Source organism: Alternaria metachromatica (assembly GCF_023757995.1).
Source record: "Alternaria metachromatica strain BMP 0045 chromosome Unknown scaffold_11, whole genome shotgun sequence".
Lineage (NCBI taxonomy): Eukaryota > Fungi > Ascomycota > Dothideomycetes > Pleosporales > Pleosporaceae > Alternaria > Alternaria metachromatica.
This window is the reverse complement of record NW_026055502.1, coordinates 253,149-277,266: the sequence shown is the minus strand read 5'-3', so window position 1 is coordinate 277,266 and position 24,118 is coordinate 253,149. Positions and strand designations below refer to the sequence as shown.

The 24,118-nt window shown below is 52.8% G+C and overlaps 6 protein-coding genes across 6 annotated transcripts; 4 read left to right on the top strand and 2 right to left on the bottom strand.

Moving 5' to 3' along the window:
- Positions 1-1,642: 1,642 nt before the first annotated feature.
- J4E83_005552 (uncharacterized protein) lies at positions 1,643-6,117 on the top strand (the record flags this gene model as incomplete). The annotated part of the gene is made up of 7 exons (XM_049332471.1): positions 1,643-1,701; positions 1,826-3,308; positions 3,370-3,571; positions 3,624-4,039; positions 4,091-4,435; positions 4,489-4,832; positions 4,881-6,117. The coding sequence occupies 7 exons, from the start codon at positions 1,643-1,645 to the stop codon at positions 6,115-6,117; spliced, it is 4,086 nt and encodes a 1,361-aa protein (XP_049188279.1).
- Positions 6,118-6,618: 501 nt separating this feature from the next.
- Positions 6,619-7,476, top strand: J4E83_005551 (uncharacterized protein; the record flags this gene model as incomplete). Its single annotated transcript, XM_049332470.1, has 1 exon — positions 6,619-7,476. The coding sequence occupies one exon, from the start codon at positions 6,619-6,621 to the stop codon at positions 7,474-7,476; it is 858 nt and encodes a 285-aa protein (XP_049188278.1).
- Positions 7,477-9,691: 2,215 nt separating this feature from the next.
- J4E83_005550 (uncharacterized protein) lies at positions 9,692-12,986 on the bottom strand (the record flags this gene model as incomplete). The annotated part of the gene is made up of 2 exons (XM_049332469.1): positions 9,692-9,783; positions 9,845-12,986. 2 exons carry the CDS (start codon positions 12,984-12,986, stop codon positions 9,692-9,694), a joined length of 3,234 nt encoding a protein of 1,077 aa, XP_049188277.1.
- A 520-nt stretch (positions 12,987-13,506) lies between these two features.
- On the bottom strand, positions 13,507-18,212 carry NTE1 (phosphatidylcholine and lysophosphatidylcholine phospholipase; the record flags this gene model as incomplete). Its single annotated transcript, XM_049332468.1, has 4 exons — positions 13,507-13,619; positions 13,675-14,246; positions 14,293-17,895; positions 17,941-18,212. The coding sequence occupies 4 exons, from the start codon at positions 18,210-18,212 to the stop codon at positions 13,507-13,509; spliced, it is 4,560 nt and encodes a 1,519-aa protein (XP_049188276.1).
- A 301-nt stretch (positions 18,213-18,513) lies between these two features.
- On the top strand, positions 18,514-20,552 carry J4E83_005548 (uncharacterized protein; the record flags this gene model as incomplete). Its single annotated transcript, XM_049332467.1, has 3 exons — positions 18,514-18,543; positions 18,593-20,027; positions 20,083-20,552. The coding sequence occupies 3 exons, from the start codon at positions 18,514-18,516 to the stop codon at positions 20,550-20,552; spliced, it is 1,935 nt and encodes a 644-aa protein (XP_049188275.1).
- Positions 20,553-21,235: 683 nt separating this feature from the next.
- J4E83_005547 (uncharacterized protein) lies at positions 21,236-22,669 on the top strand (the record flags this gene model as incomplete). The annotated part of the gene is made up of 1 exon (XM_049332466.1): positions 21,236-22,669. The coding sequence occupies one exon, from the start codon at positions 21,236-21,238 to the stop codon at positions 22,667-22,669; it is 1,434 nt and encodes a 477-aa protein (XP_049188274.1).
- Between the last annotated feature and the right edge of the window lie 1,449 nt (positions 22,670-24,118).

Genomic DNA, 24,118 nt, shown 5'->3' with positions numbered 1-24,118 from the left:
TCTGGCCTCGGGAAGAAGATGGACGCCGTGGTCACCAGCGCGGACTCGGTTGATCTCATTGCGTGTACTGTCGAAGTCGTCAAAAAGATGCCTGTCTCCAGCGTCCGGATGCTGGCGAAAGACGTAATCGACCTAAGAACGTTTAGAATGGGGACGTATGGTCGTGAACGTGATTAGCTTACCCGGTTCCCCAACTTTCTCAGGTAATCGTTATACTCCCCGTTAGTGCCTTTCATTGCTTTGCTTTGTGGTAATTAGCTGAAAAGAGTCCCACTCGGCACAAGCTGACCGATAGCCGACTGTGTCGAAGACATTCCTACTTACTATACGGGAAAATTCGGTACTTTCCCATCGTTCTTTTTTTGGTATCGCGAGTAGCAATTCAGAGCAGTTGCCTCCAAATCGATCTTGCCATTACTCTGGTAGACAGCATTACCTAACGTCTTCCAGGTAAGTTTGTCTTTCTTCCCCGACATAAAGTCTTGGAGTTCTTCATAGGAGCAGCGGCCTCCATTTCGAGAACCCACACATGCCTCGTATCTGTCTGCGATGTGCTTAGCAAGAAGAGTCTGTAGCTAGTCCATACATACTTACCACCTCGACAGTGCGATGACCCTTTCGAATTGTCCCAGTCAAGGCATCTGTATCCAAACTCGCGATCTGAAGCTGGACGGAGCCCCTCGATCTCATACGCTTGAAACAGATGCACGCGCTCAAGACATCCTTGGTAACCTCCAGCAAAGGCAGTTTGTAACAAACAAAAAAGAGCAATGACAGGCTGCAGCTTCATCTTGGAATGCAAAGTAAGATCAGTGAGCGAAAGACGAACGCTGAGACAACGAAAATGTTCAAGAACCGACGCAGGACTTCCGCTTCAGGCACACCAAAAAGAGAGAGAAATGCTCGATGAAGCTCCAAAGATGGCAATCTACGCCTTCTCTGGACGGAAACTGAATAGTATCATCTCCGGCGAGGGCCCTTACTTTTCGACTGGGGTCGGCTGGCATACGGAGGTACACCCCAATTTAGCCCAGTCTCTGTAGAGATTCGGGGAGATGCAAGTGAGTCTAGATCGAGACACCTACATGACATACCCACGGACGCCCTGCCCATACGGTGCATCAGTGTTTAGCCGTCGGTCCGATCGACGTCCCTGGAGTGCCCAGGTGGTTGTGACCACGCCACCAACAGTCCCACTGGGCGGTTACTTATCTCTGATGTTTTGGAGAGCATGGGGGCCATCATACTGCATTAGCGGGCCGACGGAGGGGCCCGCGGGTCAGATGCAATAGTGGCGAGGTCAGGCCAGGGATGTCGCGCGTCCTGTCCGCGAGGGCCATGGCCCGAGCACGGGCCAAGCTCACAAGCGAGAAGGGGTCGCGCTGCAGGTCCAGCAGAGAGCCGAACTTCCCCATCCACCGTACCTGCATGGGACTGCTTCCAGACAACATGATCCATGCACTGTCAGGTGCGGCGGGGGCCGTTTCCGACCGTCGAAACATTGACAATCGCCTCGATGTACACAAGGCAAAGATAGGCGGGTGCTATCAATTGCCGTTCTCAATTCTCGGCTTGACCAGCTCAGTCGTTGTTCAACTCTCCCAAGCTTCCCTTGCCACGCATTCTATCGTGGAACTCTGTCATGGCGAAAGTATCTTTGCGCAGCATTATCCCTTATGTGTTGCTTGTTGGGGGCGTTTTGTAAGTTACACTTCGTTTGCTTGTGATGCAAATCACACCTCAGCTTCAAGCATCCTCGCTCTTATCACATCACTTTGATTTCCCCAGTAGTACTTCAAATTGTTGTACTGACAGCATGTGTTAGATCCAATTCTCCCAGCGTGGAGGTAATTCGAAGAGGCGACGAGAACGATGACCTTGACGAATGGCTAGCAGCAGCCCAAAGCGTGAACCCAGCGGCGGGCGACCTGTGTCCCGTACCCTGCAGCACAACGAAAGACATGACATCAAGAGCCGAATGGTTCTTGTATCCAGATATCGGACGGCTTGCCGCTTGTAATGAGACGATGCTCATTGACATGGTCGTTCAGAACGCCGAGGCTGATCTTAGGGAAAACGTCGTCACCCGGGCATGTACTGCAGACTACGTGTCGGTAGCCAGATCCTTCTTCGAACCCGACGGGGAGAAGGCCTCGCTTTGCACAACCGCCAATCGCGTTCTGGAAGACGTGTCGATCTACATGCATCAGCCAACGACCGGCAACGATGCGTACTCGAGCAGCCACCTACTCTCTGCCGGACGTCAAGTCATCAATCATCTCGCATTACAAACGCCTTCATGCAGCCATAGCGTTATGGAGTTCGCATACTCTCAGTCTTCAGCTATCGGTGTCTATGCCGGAGCCGAGGTTCATCAACACGGTTTGACCGCCGAAGTTTTGAATAAGTTCTTGCTTCACGTTCAGAATCAAGGCCTTTCCAAGACAACTGTCGTTCAGCTGTGCGCCGCTGAAGGGCGTGGCGCGGACTATAGCGTAGGCATCGTGGCGACCAGTGCGAAGAACCTACCGTTCGTACAGACAGCTGTCAAGACTTGGTCGGATGGCGAGTGCGTCTCCCAGGCTGATACAGGCGAAGACTGGATGCAAGTCACCATTCGCATTCCTGTTTCCGTGGAACACATCTCTGTCAATGGCACTAACTCAACCATTCGTTCTCGAAACATCTCGCCCGCTCATTTGGACACGAGAGGACGTCTCGACATCAGAGCAGACTGCAAGACTGCGACCGTCAGAAGTGGCGATGGTTGCTACGCCATCGCCGATCGATGCGGCATCAGCCAGACCAACCTGGAGAAGTACAACCGCGCCAATCTCTGCACTACGCTTGTCAAAGATGAGGTCGTGTGCTGTAGTAGCGGCACATTGCCAAGCACACTCCCTTCTGGCAATACAGACGGTACTTGCAAGACGAGGGAGGTTGTAGAGAAGGATGACTGTGGCAGCCTCGCGGCCAAATGCGGTATCAGCGCGAACGACTTCATGAAGGCTAACACCAAGACGAATCTCTGCTCAAACCTTATGCCAGGGCAAAAGGTTTGCTGTACTGCCGGCAAATATCCTGATCTGAAACCCAAGCCCGATGCCGGCGGAAATTGCGCGACCTACTACACCAAGAAAGATGACAGTTGCTCGAAGGTTGCCATCTCCCACGACATTACTGTGGATGACCTCATGGAGTTCAACAAGGGTACATGGGGCTGGAATGGCTGCAAACCAGAGGTCTTCTATGCAGACTTTCTCATGTGTGTCAGCAAGGGCTTAGCACCTATGCCTGCCATTGTTCCGGTATGCTTTTCCTGATCCGCGTTCTCCAACCTGTTACTCTTTCTGACGCACGCCTTGATAGAATGCGATCTGCGGGCCAACGAAGAACGGCACCTTCCGACCGAACCCGATCACCGCACCTGCGAATATCAGCACACTGAACCCTTGTCCATTGAACGTTTGCTGCAACGTCTGGGGCCAATGTGGTTTGACTGACGACTTCTGCGCCGTTAGCAAGTCAGAGACCGGTGCCCCGGGAACGTCTGCCCCCGGAAAGAATGGATGTATGTAGTCCACAGTCATTCGCATTCATGGAGGTATACTAACGTGCTTCAGGCATCAGTAATTGCGGCAGAGACATCATCAAAGGCACCGCTCCGGCGAACAAAATCAAGATCGCATACTACGAAAGCTGGAACTTCAATCGACCATGCCTGAATATGCTAGTGACGTCGATTCCCGAGGACTACACGCATATCCACTTTGCCTTCGCGAACGTCACTCGAGGGACATATAAGCCAGAGATTACGGACGAGACAACTCTGAAGGAATTCGAAGAGTTCAAGAAGATGAAGAACGTCAAGAAGATCATCTCTTTCGGTGGCTGGGCGTTCAGTACCGAGCCTGGAACATTTCAGATCCTGCGTGAGGCGGTCTTACCGGCCAATCGTGCGACGTTTAGGGACAACATCATCAGCTTCATTGAAGAGCATGGGCTTGATGGTGTCGACCTCGACTGGGAGTACCCTGGAGTAAGTCCCCGAGCAATTGCTGAATTCCATATGCTGATAGGATATACTCAGGCTCCCGACCTGCCCGGCATTCCGACCGATGATCCTGTCAACGGCGTCAACTATTACCGACTGCTCGCCAGCTTGAAGTCAGCCTTGGGTTCTTCCAAGTCTGTATCTTTCGCGGCGCCCGCGTCATACTGGTACCTCAAGTCCTTCCCCATTAAGGACATGGCCAAGACTCTCGACTACATCGTATATATGACATACGATCTGCATGGCCAATGGGATTACGGCAACAAGTGGACTTCGCCTGGATGCGACACTGGTAACTGCCTGAGATCTCATGTCAACGAAACTGAGACCAAAGATGCGCTATCCATGATAACCAAAGCCGGAGCAGACTCCAGCAAAGTGGTGAGTGATTATCAATGATGTATGTATAGACCGTCACGCTGATATGTTCGTAGGTTGTGGGTGTCTCTAGCTATGGTCGCTCCTTCAAGATGGCGCAAGCTGGGTGCGATTACGAATACTGCAAGTTCACCGGATCTCCCCGAGTATCCGATGCGTACCAAGGCCGATGTACACAGACTGGTGGTTATATCTCCAATGCTGAGATCCAGGAGATCATCGACAGTGGTAACATCCAGAAGAAGTACATCAAGGACGGTTCAAACATCATGGTCTTCAACAATACGGAATGGGTCGCCTGGATGGATGATGAGTTGAAGGTCACTCGATCAAAGTTCTACGACTCATACAACTTCGCTGGAACTACGGACTGGGCAGTGGATCTGCAAGATTGGCATGGGTAAGTTGATGAAAGAGCGTGAGACTGAGCCTCACTGACTAGAAGTAGAGTAGATGAACCCGAGGATTACGAAGTGCCGATCGACGAAAACTACTGGGCTGCCTGCGAGGGGCAATTCAGCTCACTGGATCAGTTGAAGGACCGCAAAGGCTCGATCCCCGGCCACTGCATGGAGCAGTACATCACCGATGTTCAAATCTCTGTACTCGATGGAGCGCTGAAGAAGTACAAAGATCTGGTCGACAAGGGTTACGATGATAAATTCGACACCTACTCTTCTTACGTGAAGGACCAGATTCCCGACCAAATCAACAACTTCATGGCAAGCGACAAGGTTGACGAGTACTTTACTTGCACGGATCACAAGAACTCGGCAATCTGCTGTGACGACTGCATGTATGCCGGCTGTAATCTGAACTGCATCAAAGGCAAAGACTGCAAAGGAGGCGCGGGTGACTATCCCATGGAGAAATGTCCAAAGATGGAGTTCAAGGCACGCCCACTCACGAGCGACTACATTCCAAACGCGACATTCACCCTCAAGGACGAAGACAGCTTTTACGACGACCTCTCCAAGACTTGGGGCATAGACAGAGAATGGATCAAGTTCGGCAAGCGCGAGATGCGAGTCAACAACGGTTGCCAGTATTCCTCGGACGCCCCATCCTGTATGGAATGGAACAACAACTTCTTCAGGAACTATCCTCTTATGGACCAGAACAAGGTCGAGATCTACAACCCCAAGGACATCATCGGCGACTCCTACTCCAAAGCCCAGGACATGCTGTACCGCTTCCAAGACATGTCGCTGGCAGGTATCTGGGACGAACAGATGCCCGAATCTGACATGGTCGACTCCACCTCGCTGCCAGCATTCTCTACCGAGGAGGCCATTGTGGCTATGGAGAAGATCGTAAGCAAGGCTAATGAAATAGAGAAGGCGGAGCGCGAAGAGTTCATTCTGAACTTCATCATGGGTCTCTTGTTTTTCATCCCGTTCGCTGGTGAAGCAGCCGCAGGGCTGACTGCTGTTCGCTCTATTGCCAGACTTATCGGCACGGTAGGCGACGTCGCACTTACAGTCTACGGCGTAGTCCAGGATCCAGAAAACGCCTTTATGACTGTGTTCAGCGCCCTTGCAGGCGCGGGAGTCAGTCGGAGTGGGTTCAAGGGTGCGGCAGCCTCAAGACGACATATGAAGAAGGAAGATTACGACAGTCTCGGTCCTGTAAAAGGAAAGCTCGATTTCGTAGAGGACTTGAGAGGTGCTATGTGCCCGATTTGAGACGATGCATGCGTCCGCTTCGAGGTAAGGTAAAGCTGTTTGCGTCGAGACGAGGGCCTTCGCGCGATGGTATGATGCGGCGCGCCGCTTGTCGGGATACCATCCCATACCGGTACATCGCGAATGCGAATATATACACATGTGTTCTGTGAGGGTTTCCAATCCCCTGAAATGATTACATTCATTACGTCCGCTCTATATATTGCAAAGGCATGGTGAATGAGTGCGAAGTCGAGAAGTAAAGTCATCTGCCTCCGTATGCATATTTGCATCCCATTCAAGACTTCTCGCCAAAGAGCAGATAACGTGCGGTGTACTTGCTGTCGCAACAAGTATATGCTGTTATCGGAGTGTGCGCAGAGACCTATGACGTAGCGTGTGCTGAGGCAAGCTTCGTGATCACCTCCGCCGGCCCGCAAATCCAAGAGCAAGATTCACCACTCCAGCCTCACCACTTTCGCCCCAGCGTCTTTGTTTTTTTCACCAGTACAAAACTCAGATATGGATCAATGGTTCAGTCAAAAGGCGAGCGCCGGTGACAATGTCTTCCAAGAGTGCACCAAAATACTCTCAAATTATCTCTCCAACACCACAGACACCTCACCCGCCTTAACCGCATCAGCAATCGTAACCTCCGTTCAAGCCTCATCAAAACCCGCAGATACCGGCTTCGAAGTCACAAATCTACTCCTTGATATAGCCGCACAATTCTCCACCTCACATGATCCTATTAGCGCCCTCCTCCCCGCCATCCGCGCCATACCACCCACGCCAAACCCAGTCTACTACCACCTCGAATCCATGCACCGGGAAAACTATGACGGCATATCTGGACTACGGTATCTCTGGAAACCAGAAGATAAGCAAGCGACTGTCACACCGGGGGATAGATGGGCTAATTACAACGTCTTCACTGTCAAGCTCGCTACGTCTGGATACGATGATGGGTACTTCATGTTCGGCTTCTTTTGCCTGCGCGAAACTCTCGAGACGAACCAGCAATCTCGAGAGGCGGAATTCGAGAAACACATTCGCCCTACTTTCATCGAGCGTTCCGCAATCGATGCCAATGAACTTCTCAACTACGACCTCACAGCCGCTGCTAAATGGGTCATTCTAGGCGGACGCGATATGTACCGCTTAGGCAACTCGATCTTTGGAGCAGATTTGCAGAGAGGCATCGCGGTGCACACAGACCTTTGGGAAGGAAACCCGGGCTTTTCGTTAGGAAGATGGAGAGAGTGGTGGAGGAGTTTTAAGTATTATGCGCAAGCATCGTACGTAAAGGAGGAGGTGAAGGTATTGTGTAGAGAGGCGGATCAGGCGATTGCGGATGCTCTGTTTGCGAAGGTGGATTGATGGATTTGCAAAAATTCTGAAGCAAGCAAAATGACTGGGTTCATCGTAAGAGCTCTGTGTATATGGGATGGTGTCGCTAGATGATGTGGGTGTCAGTCATAAGAAGCAGCCTCGATTTTCGACGGTGATTTGATGCATGGATTTGGTTAAATACACGAGGGTTAATGAAGCTTGTAGACTTCCGACAAACGAAGATAATTCACGAGAACATAGGGCCTCCGCCTACCTGCGGCAACGATTGGCTAGAGGCGAGGTTCTCGGGCGGCGGGCGCCAGGCCTGGAGACGGGCCACGAATGAAAAGTGATTTGATGCATCCTCGTAACCATGATGTATATCTTGAACTGTTCGACGCTCAAGCTTCGTCAATGGATGTGCAGGAGCCCACGTCGAGGAAAAAACCCCATATCTTCTGTGTCTTTAAATTTTGGAACGTCTCGCCAGACCGCAGTCATCGCTGGCTGCCAGGCAGATTTTGATCTTTCCATCGGCTCCAGGACAAGTTATTTTGGTAAACTGCCAGAAGCAGTGAGTGATGAAGAAGAAGGAAGACCACAAGATCTCGCGATCTTTATACAAGCCCTCGCCGCTGACTAGCCTCTTTCCGGCGACCAAAATCGAGGCATGAGTGGCAAGAAGCGCAAGCATCACCTTCATTTCACACATGAATTTGAATTTGGGTATTCATTTTGCACATAGCGAAGTATTTCGCCAACATGAAACTTTATCCATGGCTTTTTCGTATATGCGCAAGACACACATGCAACTTGGAGCAGTCGCAGCAGACATTTCAATCTCCGTTGCCCCCTTCAGACATACGTAAACCCTGTAGAAGTTTCTGTTCATTGCCTGGACGCTTCGACACTTTTGCAGAAGACATAGCCACATAGAAGGGTTGTTTTAGTCCGCCGACGCCCATGTAGCCTTAAAGTTTCTTTTTCGGAAACACAGAATCATGCCGGTGTACCATGTCCCTTTTCTAGCAGAGGAAGACGGACAGACAGACATGTACACGTATTTCGCGTCTTTTGTTCAATACTGGAAGCACATTGGACATGCCTATAGTAGTTTTTCAGTTTCCAGGGGAGGCGAGAGAACACCATGTTCACACGGCTTCTGTTTTTTGGCAAAGCAGAGGAGGCAGAAACCATCCGCCATGTCCAGCCAGTTTTTGATTCCCGGTTCTCAGAGATGTGCGAGGAGAAGAGGAGAAGACCAGTCATTGTAGTAATCTGGGTGTGGTTCCCGCCAGCCGAACACATAGTCGATGATTCGTTCCCTTTTGGAAAACTCCAGGAAGAGTCGGAGAACACCATATGCCTGTGGACCCGACGTTTCTTTTTGATCGGGAGGAGAAGGTCGCAGCCATTATCCTGATGGCGAGACGTTTTGGTCGCTGACCTTGGGAATGTTGTAGAGGAGAAGAGAGACCGGACAGCCATCAAGAATGCTGAAAGGTGTGTTCTGGCAGACGGAGCACACATGGATGGGTTTTGATCTGATTTTGGTGTATCGCGAGAAGGCGGGCGAAGACACCATCCGTACGTACGATGCACGTTTCAAGAAGGAGGGAGGCGAGAGAGACATTACGGAAGCTGTCTAGAGTTTTTGGTGTGGGTATTTTGAAGAGGAGGAAGAGACAGAGACCCCATAATTCGCCACAGGTGATCTTTTGGTCACGCCATGGACCGAAGATGGATAGCCTTTTGGAAAAAGCACAGAAGGATGTGATATGATAAAGGAGAGCAGTGGACAGCATGAAGAAGCCTTTTATGTGCACACAGCCAAGCTAGTCGCGATCATGCACGTGAGTCGCTAAGTCCGCGCACAGTCCGCAATGCTTGCCGCGGAAGTCTCCGGGCCCGTTTGCAGCATACACAGCACCAAGTACATATCGCACACATATTCAATTCCACACTTGATATGTCATGAAGTATCATCTCATTCCCAACCTATCATAGCACCATCTATACCCAGCAAGAAAACGCCACATATGCATTCATAAACCCCACCCTATTTGGGTAAAAAAAAGATTCCATCGACCAGCAAGTGTTGAAGCCAAGCCAAGGTGATGTAAATGTAAAGACGCCAGAACACCCACGCTGGGGGTGCTTGTTGAAGAAAGAGGCCTATCCGATAGAGCCCCGCACCTTTGATGCAAAGAGTAAAGGAAATCGTTGGGAAGAAGGTCGAACCCGTCGTGAAGGGTGAAGGGTTTTAGGTCGGGTTCGGCGCAGCAGCACCTGTGATATCGCTGTCCTCGCCCTCGACAGGTGCACATGTGCAGAAGAGGTTTGTGTCGCCGTATGCTATCGCTCTGTTAGTCCACATCCCGTCCTCACAACTCAACAAACGGGGGAAAAGACTTACCATCATCCAACCTCGCAACACTAGGCCAGAACTTCTTCGCCTTCAAGTAACTGAGGGGATACGCTGCCTTCTCCCTCGAATAACTCCTCTGCCACTCCCCCGTAATAAGATCCTGTTGAGTATGCGGACTCATCTTAAGCACATTACCCTCCTTGGGTTGTTGGCCCTCTTCAACCTCTTTAATCTCCTTGCGAATGCTAATGAGCGCATCGCAGAAACGGTCCAGCTCGGCTTTGCTCTCCGACTCAGTAGGCTCGATCATGAGTGTGTTGGCAACAGGCCAGCTCATAGTCGGGGCGTGGAAACCATAATCTTGGAGACGCTTGGCGATGTCGATGGCTTCGATGCCAGCGGTTTCCTTGAAGCCGCGGACGTCGAGGATGAATTCGTGGGCGCAGCGGCCTTCGTCGTTGGTGTAGAGGATGGGGTAGTGCGGCTTCAGACGGGAGAGGATGTAGTTTGCGTTTAGGAGGGTGATCTTTGTGGCTTGGGTGAGGCCAACAGCGCCCATCATCTTGATGTAGGCCCAGCTGATGGGAAGAATGCTGGCGCTACCCCAGGGCGCGCCGCTGACGGGGTGAATGGCTTGGGCGCCACCGGTTTCGCCGCGGAGATGGCCGGGAAGGAAGGGCGAGAGGTGTTCTTTTACACCGATGGGACCTACACCGGGGCCACCGCCTCCGTGGGGAATGCAGAAGGTCTTGTGGAGGTTGAGATGGCAGACGTCGGCACCGATCTCGCCGGGGGAGCAAAGACCGATTTGGGCGTTCATGTTGGCACCGTCCATGTAGACTTGGCCGCCGTGCTGGTGGATCAGGTCGCAAGCCTCCTTCACGCTGGGCTCGAAGACACCAAAGGTGCTGGGGTAGGTGACCATGAAGGCACCGAGCTCTTCGCTGTGCTTCTCGCACTTGGCCTTCAAGTCCGCCATATCCAGGTTACCGGTCGCTTGGTCGCATTTGATGGGCACAACGCGCATACCGCACATGGCAGCACTAGCAGGGTTGGTTCCGTGAGCCGAGACGGGAATCAAGCAGATGTCGCGCTTCTTGCCAGGCTGCTGCTCGAGGTACTTGCGAATGACGCGGAGACCAGTGAACTCACCCTGAGCACCAGAGTTGGGCTGTAGCGAGACCGAATGGAAACCGGTAATGTCGGCCAAGTCGTCTTCCAGCTGCTTGATCATGTCTGAGTACCCGGTGGCGCGGTCCAGAGGCAAGAAGGGATGCAAGTTGGATACGGTATCAAACGAGACAGGTGCCATCTCTGCGGTAGAGTTGAGCTTCATCGTGCAGGAACCAAGAGGAATCATCGAGTGGACTAGAGACAGATCCTTCGAAGACAGATGGTTGATGTAACGAAGGAGTTCCGTTTCGGAGTGGTGCGAGTTGAAGACTGGATGGGTCATGAATTCGCTAGTCCTCTTGAACGGTTGAGGAACTTCGATGTCGACGGACTCGGCAAAAGACCAGTTGTTGCGGGTTCCGTTGAACACATTCAATACTTTGCTAATGGTGTTCGCACCAGTGGTCTCATCAACGGAAATACCGACGTGATGGGCGTCGATCCTTCGCACGAATATTTCGTTCTTCGCGAGTGCGGAGATGATGGCGTCGGTTTTGTCGCCTGTCTCGACAACGACTGTGTCGAATAATACAGGTGCGTTGTCCATCTTTCCGCGCTGACCAGTTTGGTAGCCGTTGGCGATGAGCGCTTGTTGGATAGTGCGAGCCTTTGCAACGACCTGCTTGGCGATGGCAGTCAAGCCATTGGGTCCATGGTACACAGCGTACATGGCGCTCATGTTTGCCAACAGAGCCTGTGCCGTGCAAATGTTGCTGGTGGCCTTCTCACGACGGATATGTTGCTCTCGGGTCTGCAGCGCGAGTCGTGCCGCAGGGTTTCCCAACCTGTCCTTCGACAAACCGATCAGACGACCCGGAATCTTGCGCTTGTACTTCTCGTCGCAGGCGAAGAAGGCCGCGTGTGGTCCGCCGTAGCCCAGAGGGACACCGAATCGTTGTGCGTTTCCGAAGGCGATGTCGGCACCGAACTCTCCCGGTGGAGTAAGCAGTGTGAGGGCGAGGAGATCGGTCGCAACGCTGAAAAGCGCACCAGTCTTGTGCACCTTATCAGCGAGACCGCGGAAGTCGTTGACAGCTCCGTCAGTGTCTGGGTACTGAGCGAGCACACCAACTAGATCCTGACCTAGCTCCTCCACTCTCTTGCTGTTGTCCTTGAGTACATCCGCGACCTCAATCTTGATGCCGAAGCCCTCGGCGCGCGAGTACAGAACAGCGAGAGTCTGAGGATGGCACCTCTCCGACACGAGGAAAGTCTTGTTCTTGCTCTTCTGCTTGGACAGAGGCATCATGCCCATGGACATGGTCATGGCCTCGGCCGCCGCAGTAGGCTCATCCAGCACCGACGCATTCGCAATGCTCAGGCCAGTAAGATCCGAGACCATAGTCTGGAAGTTCAGCAGCGACTCGAGACGTCCCTGGCTGATCTCGGGCTGGTATGGGGTATAGCTAGTGTACCAAGCGGGGTTCTCGAGGACGTTCCTCTTGATGACCTCCGGGACCTTGGTGCCATAGTATCCCTGTCCGATCAGACTCTTGCCCGGCTTGTTCTGGCTCATGATCTGCTTCGCGGTGTTGAGGAAGACAGACTCGGGCACGCCGTGGGCCTGCCACTCCTCCACACTCAGCCCCTCGGCCATGCTGCCAATCTTCAATTCGCGCGCCGACAGAATATCAGCGGGTATAACCTGGCGGACGAACTCGTCTAGGCTGCCCACGGGCGGATCCAGGGCCTTGAGCATGGCTTCCGCACTCTCGGCAGACGGCCCAATGTGACGGCGGGGAAACGTGTCGAGCGCATCGAAGGGTCTCGCCGAGTCGGTCTGCTGGGGCGGGGTGTCGAATACATCGTCTGCGGCTTCGACGGCTGCGGCTGCGGCCGCCTGTTGTGCATTTGGCGCCTGCTGCTGGAACCCGCGCTTTTGGAGAGTTTGCAGGGTTTGGTATGCGATGGCGCGCGACGACGTGCCCGCGAGCTGGGGACGCGGTAGCTGGGCGACACACGACGATCGTGTGAGCCGGCTAGCAGTGCTAGCTGCCCTAATACACGCTGCGCGCATGTTGGCTGTGTGGTTGCAGTGATGCTACGGGGAGTCTCCCCAGGAAGCAAATATTTTTTAACAGAGAGATTAGTGGTCTGTTGAGCGAGTCCTGTGCGAGCAATTGGCCCGATTGCTCAAAAGTCTGGGAGGCTCGCCACTGCAGTGGTGGTGACGTTGGCGGGGGAAACGCGTTCAACACCCACAACCCAGGGAAATGCAAAGTGAGAATTTACAAGGGAAGGAAGAACTTGGATCGCGAAACCTCGAGACGCTCAAGTTGACAGCGGTGACAGCGCGCCTTCATTCATTGCTATCTACACTCTAACCCGTCATTATCCGCGCCGTTGGTGATAAGCTGACCCTGGCCAAGCTAGCCGACGCGTGCCACTAAACCCCAAGCCGACTGTCCTTGCATCCACACGCATTCCTAGCACCCATTGGGCAAAACTACGCTGACCACCGCTGCATTCTATTACTTGATATCCACATAACCCGCATCTCAGTCCTCTCCGCGTGTTCTGGGCACGGTTCAACCACACTAGATGCTCGCCCGTCGCGGTGCCATTGTCCGTCGGAGATTCTTTTCTTTCTCCGTCTCTTCGGTCACGGGCAGGATTCCTTGCTCGCGGAGCTGCGCTAGGTACTCTTTGCCTGTGCATCGCGTTAGCAAAACATTTTCAAAGTCAAAGATTGCGTCGTCACTTACCGTATTTGTACCCCACCTCGTAGATCTCTTCGAATTTCGCAAAGTCAAGCGTGCCATACGGATCGATTGGCGGCCGCATGTACCTGCATCCCGGCGTATTCTTCGCCCGCTCCAGCGCATCGATACTAGACACATATGCGAGGCGCGACTGGATCTCCGATAACGTCGGGGGGTTGGGGAAGCTAGAAAATGGATTCCACCGATTGAACGTCGCCCAGAAACCACTCAATGAGTCACCGAAAGACTGCGGCGCGTTATCGTCGAGACTGCCTACGTCGACCGCGAAGATGACGTCTGCACCGAGGCTCTTCATATGCGTGACAGTCAGGTTGTCGATGTACCCACCATCCAAGAGCATGCTGCCGTTATCACACAGGGGAGGAAGTAATCCTGCTAGTGACATTGATGCGCGGACATAGCGCCAGACGTATCCACTCGTGTGGATTTCCGAACGCGACTTGCTGATGTTGGTGGTGTTGCAGTAAAATTCGAGCCAGAAATCTTCCATCTGGGAGTTTCCAAAGGTCTTGAAAATACCGCGATTGAACTCATGGCCAGTGGTGTACGAAGCACTATCAAAAGTTAGCTTTAGAGTTTGTGTGGACATGTAAAACTTACGAAGGGTAGGTGAGATCGAGTGCAAACCTCCACATACTGCCCATTCGACCGGCAAACTTCTTCGCGCGACCATACATGGGAACGACGTCTGCATCCCAGGCATACAGTGCACCTATGAAACTACCAATAGATGTGCCGCCAACGATGTCGATTGGAATACCAGCTTCTTCCAGCGCCCGGATGATACCGATTTGCGATATACCACGAGCACCACCACCGCCCAATACGAGACCGACTGAGCGACCACACAGACGTCGTGCGAGGCGATGGAAGTCACCCTTGAATGGCGTGTCTGCTGAGTAGAGCGGTGTCTGGCGAACCTTTCTTGACGTGTACTTTTGAATCTCAGCTTGGATGACCTGCACTCGTTGTTTGAGCGCGTTTCCAAAGCGTCGCCCCGCGTGATGAACTGGCTCCGAGGTTGCGCGGAACGACATTTGGATGTGGTGATGACTGCCATTGATCCAAGGGCGGTTGCGCAGCCACTTCCGCGTCAGACCTGACGGGCAGTACCTCTCCGAATGCAAAAGCACCAGCTCTTTGCGTGCAGTCGTCTTCGTTGTTAAGAGAAATCGCTCATACTCGCCAATGTTTGGAGACGACTCAGCTAGACCCACGAGGAGGATGCAATCAGCCTGGTTGATGCACGTCTGGGTCCATGGCGACTTGACTGGTGTGTCAGCGACATAGATGACCATGCCATATCTTTCTTCCAAATCTGCGAGGTATTGCGAAAGCTTAAGTTTTCCCATGCGGCTGAAGGCGTGTCGTCCAAGATGATTGAGAATGGCGGCCTGATTCAGAGAGACCACGCCTTGCGGCATGCCGATTTGGGTGAGCGCATTCACTAGCCGGCTTCCGAAGTCAACTACCGGAATGCCAGCTGTCACAGGAAGCACAGCAACAGTGCGCAGATTGACTGTTGAAGACACATTAGCGCGAGTGGCCTTCGTTCCACGCTCTTTACTCTGTTCATGAAGTGGGTCATCGACCAAAGCTCGCATGCGGGAGGCGATGATCTTCGAGATCTTGATCGTGATGCCAGGATGTTCCAGTGCCAGACTGTTGAATAGCGTCTTCGGAAACTTCGCAAGCTCGGTATCTCGAATAGCATGCAGCGATCCCGGCCGGGAAGATTCTGTGAGAACTTCGAGTTCGCCGACGCTGTCACCTTGACCGTATTCACCAATAACCTTGACTGCACTGTTCTCGGCGTCGCGTATGGCACGCAATCTTCCGTTCAAGACGATGTAAATAGCATCGCTCTCATCTCCTTGATTGTAGATCACTTGGCCTGCGTTCACTTGAACCCATTCCAAAGCGAAGTCGATATGCTGGATCAGCCTTGGTAGAAGTGTTGTAAGGCGTTTTGCAATTGTGAGTAACACCACCGGGTACCGTTCGACAATCCGCTCAATGGCTGAGCGAGGCAGGAAACCTACGTAGACATCGGTCTTGGCTGTGACATCGACGAAAGATCGGTTCGATGATACTGCTCCAAGATAGCCAGCTAGTCCACCAGGCTTGGTCATGAATAGACTCCTCCTTGTGCGCTTCTTCTTGGTACCATCGGCAGCAGTTCGCGAAGGGGTGCTTGATCCAGGCGGGCGGGATGATGGACCGAAGAGGTCATCTTCAGTATAGCCCGGCCCATTGGGAAGGGTTCCTAGTACGTTGGATTCAGGTGCGTCTTCCTCCACAGGCACGCTTACGTCCAAAAACCCATCAATGACGTAGTACAGGCCAGGGTTCCTTTCTCCCTGTTCTACCAGCACTGAATCTTTGGGGAAGAAGACGATTTCCACATCATTCACGATCTCTTCCAGGATGTTATGAGGGCCTGCAGCGCTCATGCTTGACATGCCAGAGGCCGATGCTACAGACTCGGTGTCTCCATCCTTGGAGCCTGCATACGGGTCCATGAAGCCAAATGCATTTGTGAACACAGCCTTCTGTCTCCTAGCATCGAAGGAGACAAGCTGAGGTGACTGCTCCACTGACGCGGTAGGCTTAGGCATGGGGTTCTCTGGGTTGATGAGTCCGATAGCCTTGAACATACATCCCAGTATAGACTCCCTGAACACAGTAGCTTCATCAATTGATTCTTGTCGGTGCAATGTTTTCGGGCGTAGTGAGGGAGATGCGAAAGGGTTAAAGTTGCTTGCGTCCAAGGGTGTTCGGTTGTCTCGACGTTCCTGTTGATGTTGGTATGGTTGAGAGAAGCTGCTGCGGCCACTCCGACCAGTTCCCCGTGCCATTTGCGAATTGGTCAACAGGTCACCTGCGCTGATTCGGTCGTTGCGTGGTCCTTGATCTGGGGAAGTGATTTTGGGTAATGCTTCGTTGTTTGCGTTTGCGTTGGCCCCACGAGCGGCAGCAAGGCGGGCTTGCGCAGCGGTTCCTCTCCTAAGGGATACGCTGGACCTTCGTCGTCGGCCGGCGCCGGGGTTGTGCAACGCGATGCCCTTCATGCCCTCGTCTGAGCCAATGCGCTCCGTTTCCTTCGCAAATTTCTCCTTCAGTCGCTCGAGCGGAGCATCACGCAGAAAGCCAGGAAGATCGTATGTAGTATACTTATTCATGAGCTTCTCCGTGCGGAGGACCTCATTTGTCAAACTGAGATAAGCATGGCTGGTTGCGAGCGTAACTCTTTGAAGGCGCGTAAGGATGACCTGAACAATGTGCGCCGTTGCTTTGGGGTATATGCGCGTCAGTCGACGAAATGCAGTGGCTGGGATTATAGCGATGGTTGTGTCTACGGTCGCACGCGCGACAATGTCTGGGTGGGCAGATTTAGGCTTCGCAGGGCGCGAAGGTGATCCTCGAGTTTTGCTGTGCTTGAGTCGCTCATCACCAAGTCCGTCTAGATCCAGCGACAGAGGCGGCACGGCTTGAAGGCGCCCGCCTGCTGTTGGACTGTTCAGAGTTGATGTTCTTCGATGCCCGAACTTGGCCTCGGGAACTTGGTTTGGTGTGTGCGGTCTTGAATCGTCGAATGCAAAGCTACTGTTCCGTGACATAGATGGCCTTACGTCCTGCTGAGGCGATCCTGGGAAACTTGGACGCGTGTCCTCATCTTCGTCATGACGCAGCTTCACATCTTCTGTGAACAGAGAGAGAATGGAGAATAACGAAGACATTGGAGCTCCGTTCTTGACTTCAGTGAGAAGCTGATAGCCCTGCCGGTGGCCCTGGTTCGCGCCGTCGCCGGATGACTCCCCTCCCATGTCATCCTCATCGGAGTCTGAATCATTCCGGTTCGACTTGACAAAGATCTGGACCAAGCCATCTACTACCAGACAAAAGCCTTTCTCTTCTTCCAAGAGAATTGTCTCGCCAGCCACCAACCGACGGGTCTGCATAGTGCGTGTTAGTTCATGGAAGACTGGGCGCTCCAAGTAACCGAAGACTTTGATTGCGCTCAAGAATTCATCCAAGTAGTTGGACAAGCCGCGCTTGGAGTCATTTTCGGCGCTGTCGGGAAAGACTTCGACCTGTGGTTCTTCACGCTGCGGTTCAGGCGGTAGTCGTGCGTACATAGTCATGTATCGGTACCTCACGAAGTAACTGACGGTAGACACGACAAAGACGACGACGAGCATCCTACAAACGTTTAGCTAATATACGTGTAGGTGGTTGACAACGTACAGCGTTGTGAAGTTCATGGTGAAGGTCAGGCTCATAGAGAAGAGCGTGAACAGCCATGTCGGCAGGGTATAGGTAATCCAGTACAAGACGGTGGGCAGGACACTGAAGATGGACAGAATGACACGGCCCAATAGACCAAAGCTGGTCGACGGCGTGGTGTCAGCGGGTTTCATGCCGAGTACAGAGTTGGAGAGGGCCTCTGCTGTATTATACACTGCTGCTTTGGAAGCCTCTGCCAGCGACCGAGAAGTGGCAGTTCCCGGGACTGCCATGGTGGCCATGGTGGGCGAGGAAAGATCGGTGCCGAATTCGGACCGTCACGAGCCAAAGTTTCCAGACGTTTCTAGAGTTGCTAATCTAGGGCGGTAAAGACAGGAATCCCATGATGTGCCGTGCAGCGGGCACGTTGAAATCCGCGGGTATGTACTGGGGGCGCTTGCATGTGGGGTGCCACTGCCAGCTTGTGAAAGGCCGGGCCCGTGCATCGATTAGCGCGGAAGTCGCGAAACTCCACCGCGGCCTGGAGCTCTCACTCGCGCGCCGGAGCTTGTAAACATCACCCATTGCGCCACCATGCCGCCCTTCAAAGATGACCAGATCATCGTGAGTCTCACGTGCACTCGACGCAACGCATATGCGCTAACCGCCTTAGATCATTGCGCCGGGCTCGGAGACGACAGTCGCGCAGCTGGGGCTCCCCGAGTCTTTCACGCCCGCGCGTCTTCGCGTGCGATCGCGCATGTTCCCTGCAGAGAAGGAAGGTGAATTCGAGCCCTACAAGATCCGGAGAAAGCAAGATCAGCCGACCGCGACGAATGGCGACCCCACAGACGAATCGCAGGAAGAGAAGAAGCCCACCGAGGGCGACGATGATGTAGTGTGGGAAGAAGACCGCGTGTCGGAAGAAGGCGCGATATGGCCCATCCAGCAAGGCCGCATCGTTGACTGGCCATGCTTCTTCGCTCTCATCACTCACACCTACAACTCTCTGAACCCGCCCTTCCACACTCCGATCCTCCTCATTACGCAACCAGCATGGACCCCGCGAGAGCACGAGAAGCTCACCCAGTTCTTCTTCGAGAAGTTCAAGGTGCCTGCTTTTGGGCTCATGGACGCGGCATTGGCAACAACATGGGCATACGGTGTACACACGGCAACAGTGATAGACGTGGGCAAAGACAAGGCAGACATCACCGCCGTCAGCGAGTTCATCCCGCACACCCAGGGTCGCGTCATCTCACTGGAAGGATGTGGAGGCGAGGCCTTTACCCAAGGGCTCTTGTCTAAACTCAAGTCCAAGGGTCTCAACCGCGACATGTGTGAACAACTGAAGAGATCGCCCATCTGCGAACTTCTGCCCCCAGGAGTTCCGCTACCAGGGCCAGGAGATGCGGCTACCAAGGATGCAGCGACCAACCCTGCAGCGCTCGCATCAACGGGCGCGACCGGTCCTGGCGCAGCAGCAGCCGCCTCCATCGGAAACGTGCCACGAGGGCCTGGTATCGATACGGAGGTCGGCGAAGACGCGAGTCTTGAAGAGAGTGAAGGTGTTTTGGATGTCGCAAGCATCGTCGCTGGCGGCAAGATGTCTGAGTACCTCGCTAAGAAGGAGAAGGAGAAGCAGGAAAAGGCCAATGCGAAGAAGAAGGGCGGTCCGGCTCCAGCAGCCAACAAGCCAGTCAGGTTACCCAACTCCCGATTGGAGAAAGCTACATTCCTTTACGAGGACCATGCGCTTCTGGACACTTTGAAGAACATGAACCTCAATACCCAGGAGATGGCAGATGCGAAGGGCGCTCTAGACGAGGGGCCAAACAGGAAGGGGCAAGAGAATGGAGAGAACGGCGAGCCTACATCCGCAACTGAAGCGAACGGCACCAGCGAATCTGGTGCTACCGGCAAACGCACAGGATCGATAAGACGTGAGATCGAGGTTGGCACCGAGCGATTCATGGCAGATGGTGATGGTACGCTGGAGAAGATTGCAGACGCTGTGCACAGAGCTATATCGTCCATCGACGAGGTTGGCAAACGAAGTGATCTATGGGAACAGCTCATCGTCTGCGGTAACGGTTCAAAACTGCGAGGCAAGTCATGTTCCATGTATCAGCAATCATCGCGCATCTACTGACATCTATACAGGCTTCAAAGAATCGCTCCTTCAAACCATTCAGACTAAATATCTGGTCTCGCCCTCCTCCGCCACAATCTTCACATCCGAGATCCCGTCCAACGTGTCAACGCCCATGGGAACCGGCGCGAACACACCGCAGCCCCAACTTGGCCCGCACGGCGGCTCCCAAGTCAACCCGCTCCTTCTTGCAGCTACAACTGCTCAGACACAACATATGATGCCACACGGAGGCATGCCTGGCATGGGGGGTAACACCCACTCATCGCACGGCCAAACACCCACATCAATCAAGTTTATCAAGCCCCCGGAGTACTTCCCCGAGTTCAAGGACGTTGGCTTTGATGAGTCAGCCTTCTTGGGTGCTCAGGTCGCAGCCAAGGTCATCTTCGTTGTCGATCAGGGTCAAAGTAAGGGTTACATGACCCGTCCCGATTACAACGACCAGGGCCCACAGGGTATCCACGATTACAGCCTATAATCCGAGATTTTGGTACTTGGATTTCGAAGTCGGCTTTGATAAGCAAGGCCTTGTGTTACTTTTGCAACGCAGCCATTTTGTGGAGTTTAGGCACGGTTTATGGATATCCCGGCGTTGCCAAAAAGGAAAGCCTGGGGTCAAGTTTGATGAAACGAAATAGGCGATTGTAGCGATAGGCTAGCGGCGCATTGCGAGATGCAACCTCCAAATCCTATTTTCATTACTACCTACCCGTCCCTTTGTTTCCTTTTCCACTTGTCAACTCTGTGGGAGTGAAACGCCCACCTCGTTTCTTCTGATGGTTTGCCATCGGAGTACGCCGATAGCCCTGGGGGCTCCGCTCCGCTCCCCACGTGCTAGGCATTAGCGAGTGGCTAACCGGATCTAGCCGTCCTTACGTCTGGCAACTGATAAAGGTCGCCAGTGCCACTCGATTTATATTGCTCTTGTCTTGATTGTCTTTCTGTTCGTTTTGCCAAATCTCTGACATTCACGGGTTGTGTGAAGTATAAGTTGATTCCAACAACCGCCCTGTTTGCGAAATTCTACACTAGAGGCTGCACTCGGTACCTGCTCTGATCTATTGCCGCGGCTAGAACAGCTCTTCACATCCACCGAATACAAACGCGCAACTTCAACTTTAAAAGGGGGAATTTTGACGGAAACAACATACCTACATCATCATGGCAGCCTCATCACCCATATCGAATACGGTTTACGTCGGCCCCTTCGTGCACAGCGAATCGCTCTCAACACTCGAGATCCAGGAACGCGGCGCCATCTTCGTAGACTCTGACGGCATAATCCGTCATGTCGAAAAAGACATCCAAGAAGGCGACCTCCCCAATCTCATCCAACAGAAAGGCGACTCATGGACAGACGCGAAAATCGTTGAGATAACCGGCACTGGCTTTTTCTTCCCCGGCTTCATAGACACCCACGTCCACGCCCCTCAACACCCAAACACAGGACTTTTCGGCAAAACCACACTGCTGGATTGGTTACAAAAATACACATTCCCCATGGAATCCTCCTTCTCCAAACTCCCCCTCGCACACCGCGTCTACCAAAACTTCGTCTCACGAACCCTGTCCCACGGCACAACAACAGCCGCATACTACGCCACCATCCACGTCCCCGCCACCAACGCCCTCGCAGACATCTGCCTGGCGCGCGGCCAAAGAGCACTAGTAGGCCGCGTATGCATGAACAGCGACTTAAGCCCCGAGTACTACAGAGACTCAAGCACGGAAACAAGTTACGCGGATTCAAAAGCCAGTATCGACTACATCCGCTCCATCGACCCGAAAGGCGAAATCGTAAAACCCATCATCACGCCCCGCTTTGCACCGAGTTGTACACCGGATTGCCTGAATGCTATGGGGAGATTGGCGAAAGAAACGGATACACATGTTCAGACACACATTTCGGAGAATAAAGGCGAGATCGAACTCGTCAAGGAATTATTTCCTGATAGCAAGAGTTACGCAGATGTATACGATACCCACGGCCTGTTAACAGACAAAACCATCCTCGCCCACGCCGTCCATCTCACCCCCGAAGAGCGCAAGTTAGTCCTCCAACGGAAAAGCAAGATATCGCATTGTCCGGCGTCGAATACCGCGATTACATCCGGGTGTGCGCCTATCCGAGATTTACTGGATGAAGGACATACCATCGGTCTTGGTACGGATGTCTCGGGCGGAAACTCGCCGTCGGTGTTAGAAAATGTGCGGCAGGCGATATGGGTCTCTCGACATCTGTGTCTCCAGACTTCGAAAGACAAAGCGAAGCTATCGACGGAAGAGGCGTTGTTTCTTGCTACGAGGGGAGGTGCAGCGGTAGTGGGCATGCAGGATAAAGTCGGTGGGTTTGAGGTTGGCATGGAGTGGGATGCGCAGATGATTAGTTTGGGGGTTGTTGGTGAGGATGGTTGTCGGGATGGGGCGTTTAAAGAGGGGCCCGTTGATGTTTTTGGGTGGGAGAGCTGGTCGGATTTGGTGGAGAAGTGGGTGTATAGTGGGGATGATCGGAATACGGTGGCGGTTTGGGTGAAGGGGAGGTTGGTGCATAGGACGGGGAGGTTTTCTGGGGCGGAGAGGGTTGCGACGCCTTGATGTGACGTGCTTTCCGTGTTTTTCGGTCTTCGAGTGACGAGCGAAGTTTTGAATCTAATTGAGTTGATTACTTCGTCGTTGTGGGTCCAAACAGCTACAAGATACATCCGCTCGACAAGACGGCGGTAGACTCAATGATCGTGAAATACGAGTTCAACCTTTCTACTGGCGGATTTCAAAGCGCTATGAAGTAACCAGTTGCCCTGATTGCGAAACTGCTCGTTCGAGAAGGCCTGAAAATCCACCTGGGTTGTAGACCAGAAGTAATTACAGTTTCGTCATGGTTCGTGGGACAATATGTCTGTCATGTGCTTAGTGCAAGATTAATGAGATTCTGATTCCAAAGCTGCCGCCGTGGATTATCATACCTATTAGTCATCCATCAAAGTAACAGCGAACTGAATTTCCTCTTTAGACCACTTGAGGTTGAGAGTCTGTGCAAGTATTATGGCGGTATCCATAAGCCACCTCCGCCTCGAAATGATCTCGGTGTTCGGATTCATCGTAATGATCGCGCGAATCAGTAACTTTAAAGCTAATTCTTCGGGAGAAATGCTATAGTCGATTTTGATACCCTCCGTGTCGTGTGCTAGCCCAAAAAAGGCGTACACTCTGTCAAGAATGTTTGTGGCTTCTTGGTGACGATACAGGCCTAGCAATCCCATGATATGTTCCGAGCTGCGAGCCTTCTGGAACGAAGACCTTTGCTCAGCCTTTGCGAAGACAATGATAGCTGCCGAAGACTCGAGAAGTGTACGAGGTATGATCAAGAGAGATCCCTGGGAGTAGTTGTACCAGGTTCTTACATCCCTGAGGAGAACCCACAAACTATCCAGACTAGTACGCATGTTGCCACACCATATCGTACACTCTCTTGCGAGCATAATCTCCTGTATAATCCAGACTCTGCGCCAGTAGCTCATAAAACATATCTCAACAACCCCTTTCGCTTGTTCTTCAGTGCCAAATTTGGCTTTGTGCTGTTTGGGAAAGGAACTGGATCCGCGCTGTGCAAGGAATTTCATACCATGACTCAAATAGGATGGCTGGCAGAACCTGCCCAGCCAAATGGAGACTGAGACAGCTTTGCTGTATATCTGTCGCATCATTTGGATTTGATGTTTCTTTTCCTTCTCGCTCGCTTGATTGATACAGATAGCGTCAATCCAGTACATGCCATACTGCCGTTGCGACCGCATCTCCTCTAGGAATGAATAGAGATTATTGCCGACTGCGAAGGGCACTTCGTTGAGTGATATGAGGGTAGAGTCTAAAGATGAGCCCCAGGCGTATGACAGTGCGGTGAATCGTGGTGGACGCGAATCGATTGAACAGGTCCCCATAATACATCTAACAGGATCGGAGGGCTCGCTGGGTTCTAGTAGCAGAAGGCGAATTTCTCGGCTGCCCTCCTGCACGCTGAGCGGTGTGAGGTCATAAGGATCGGTC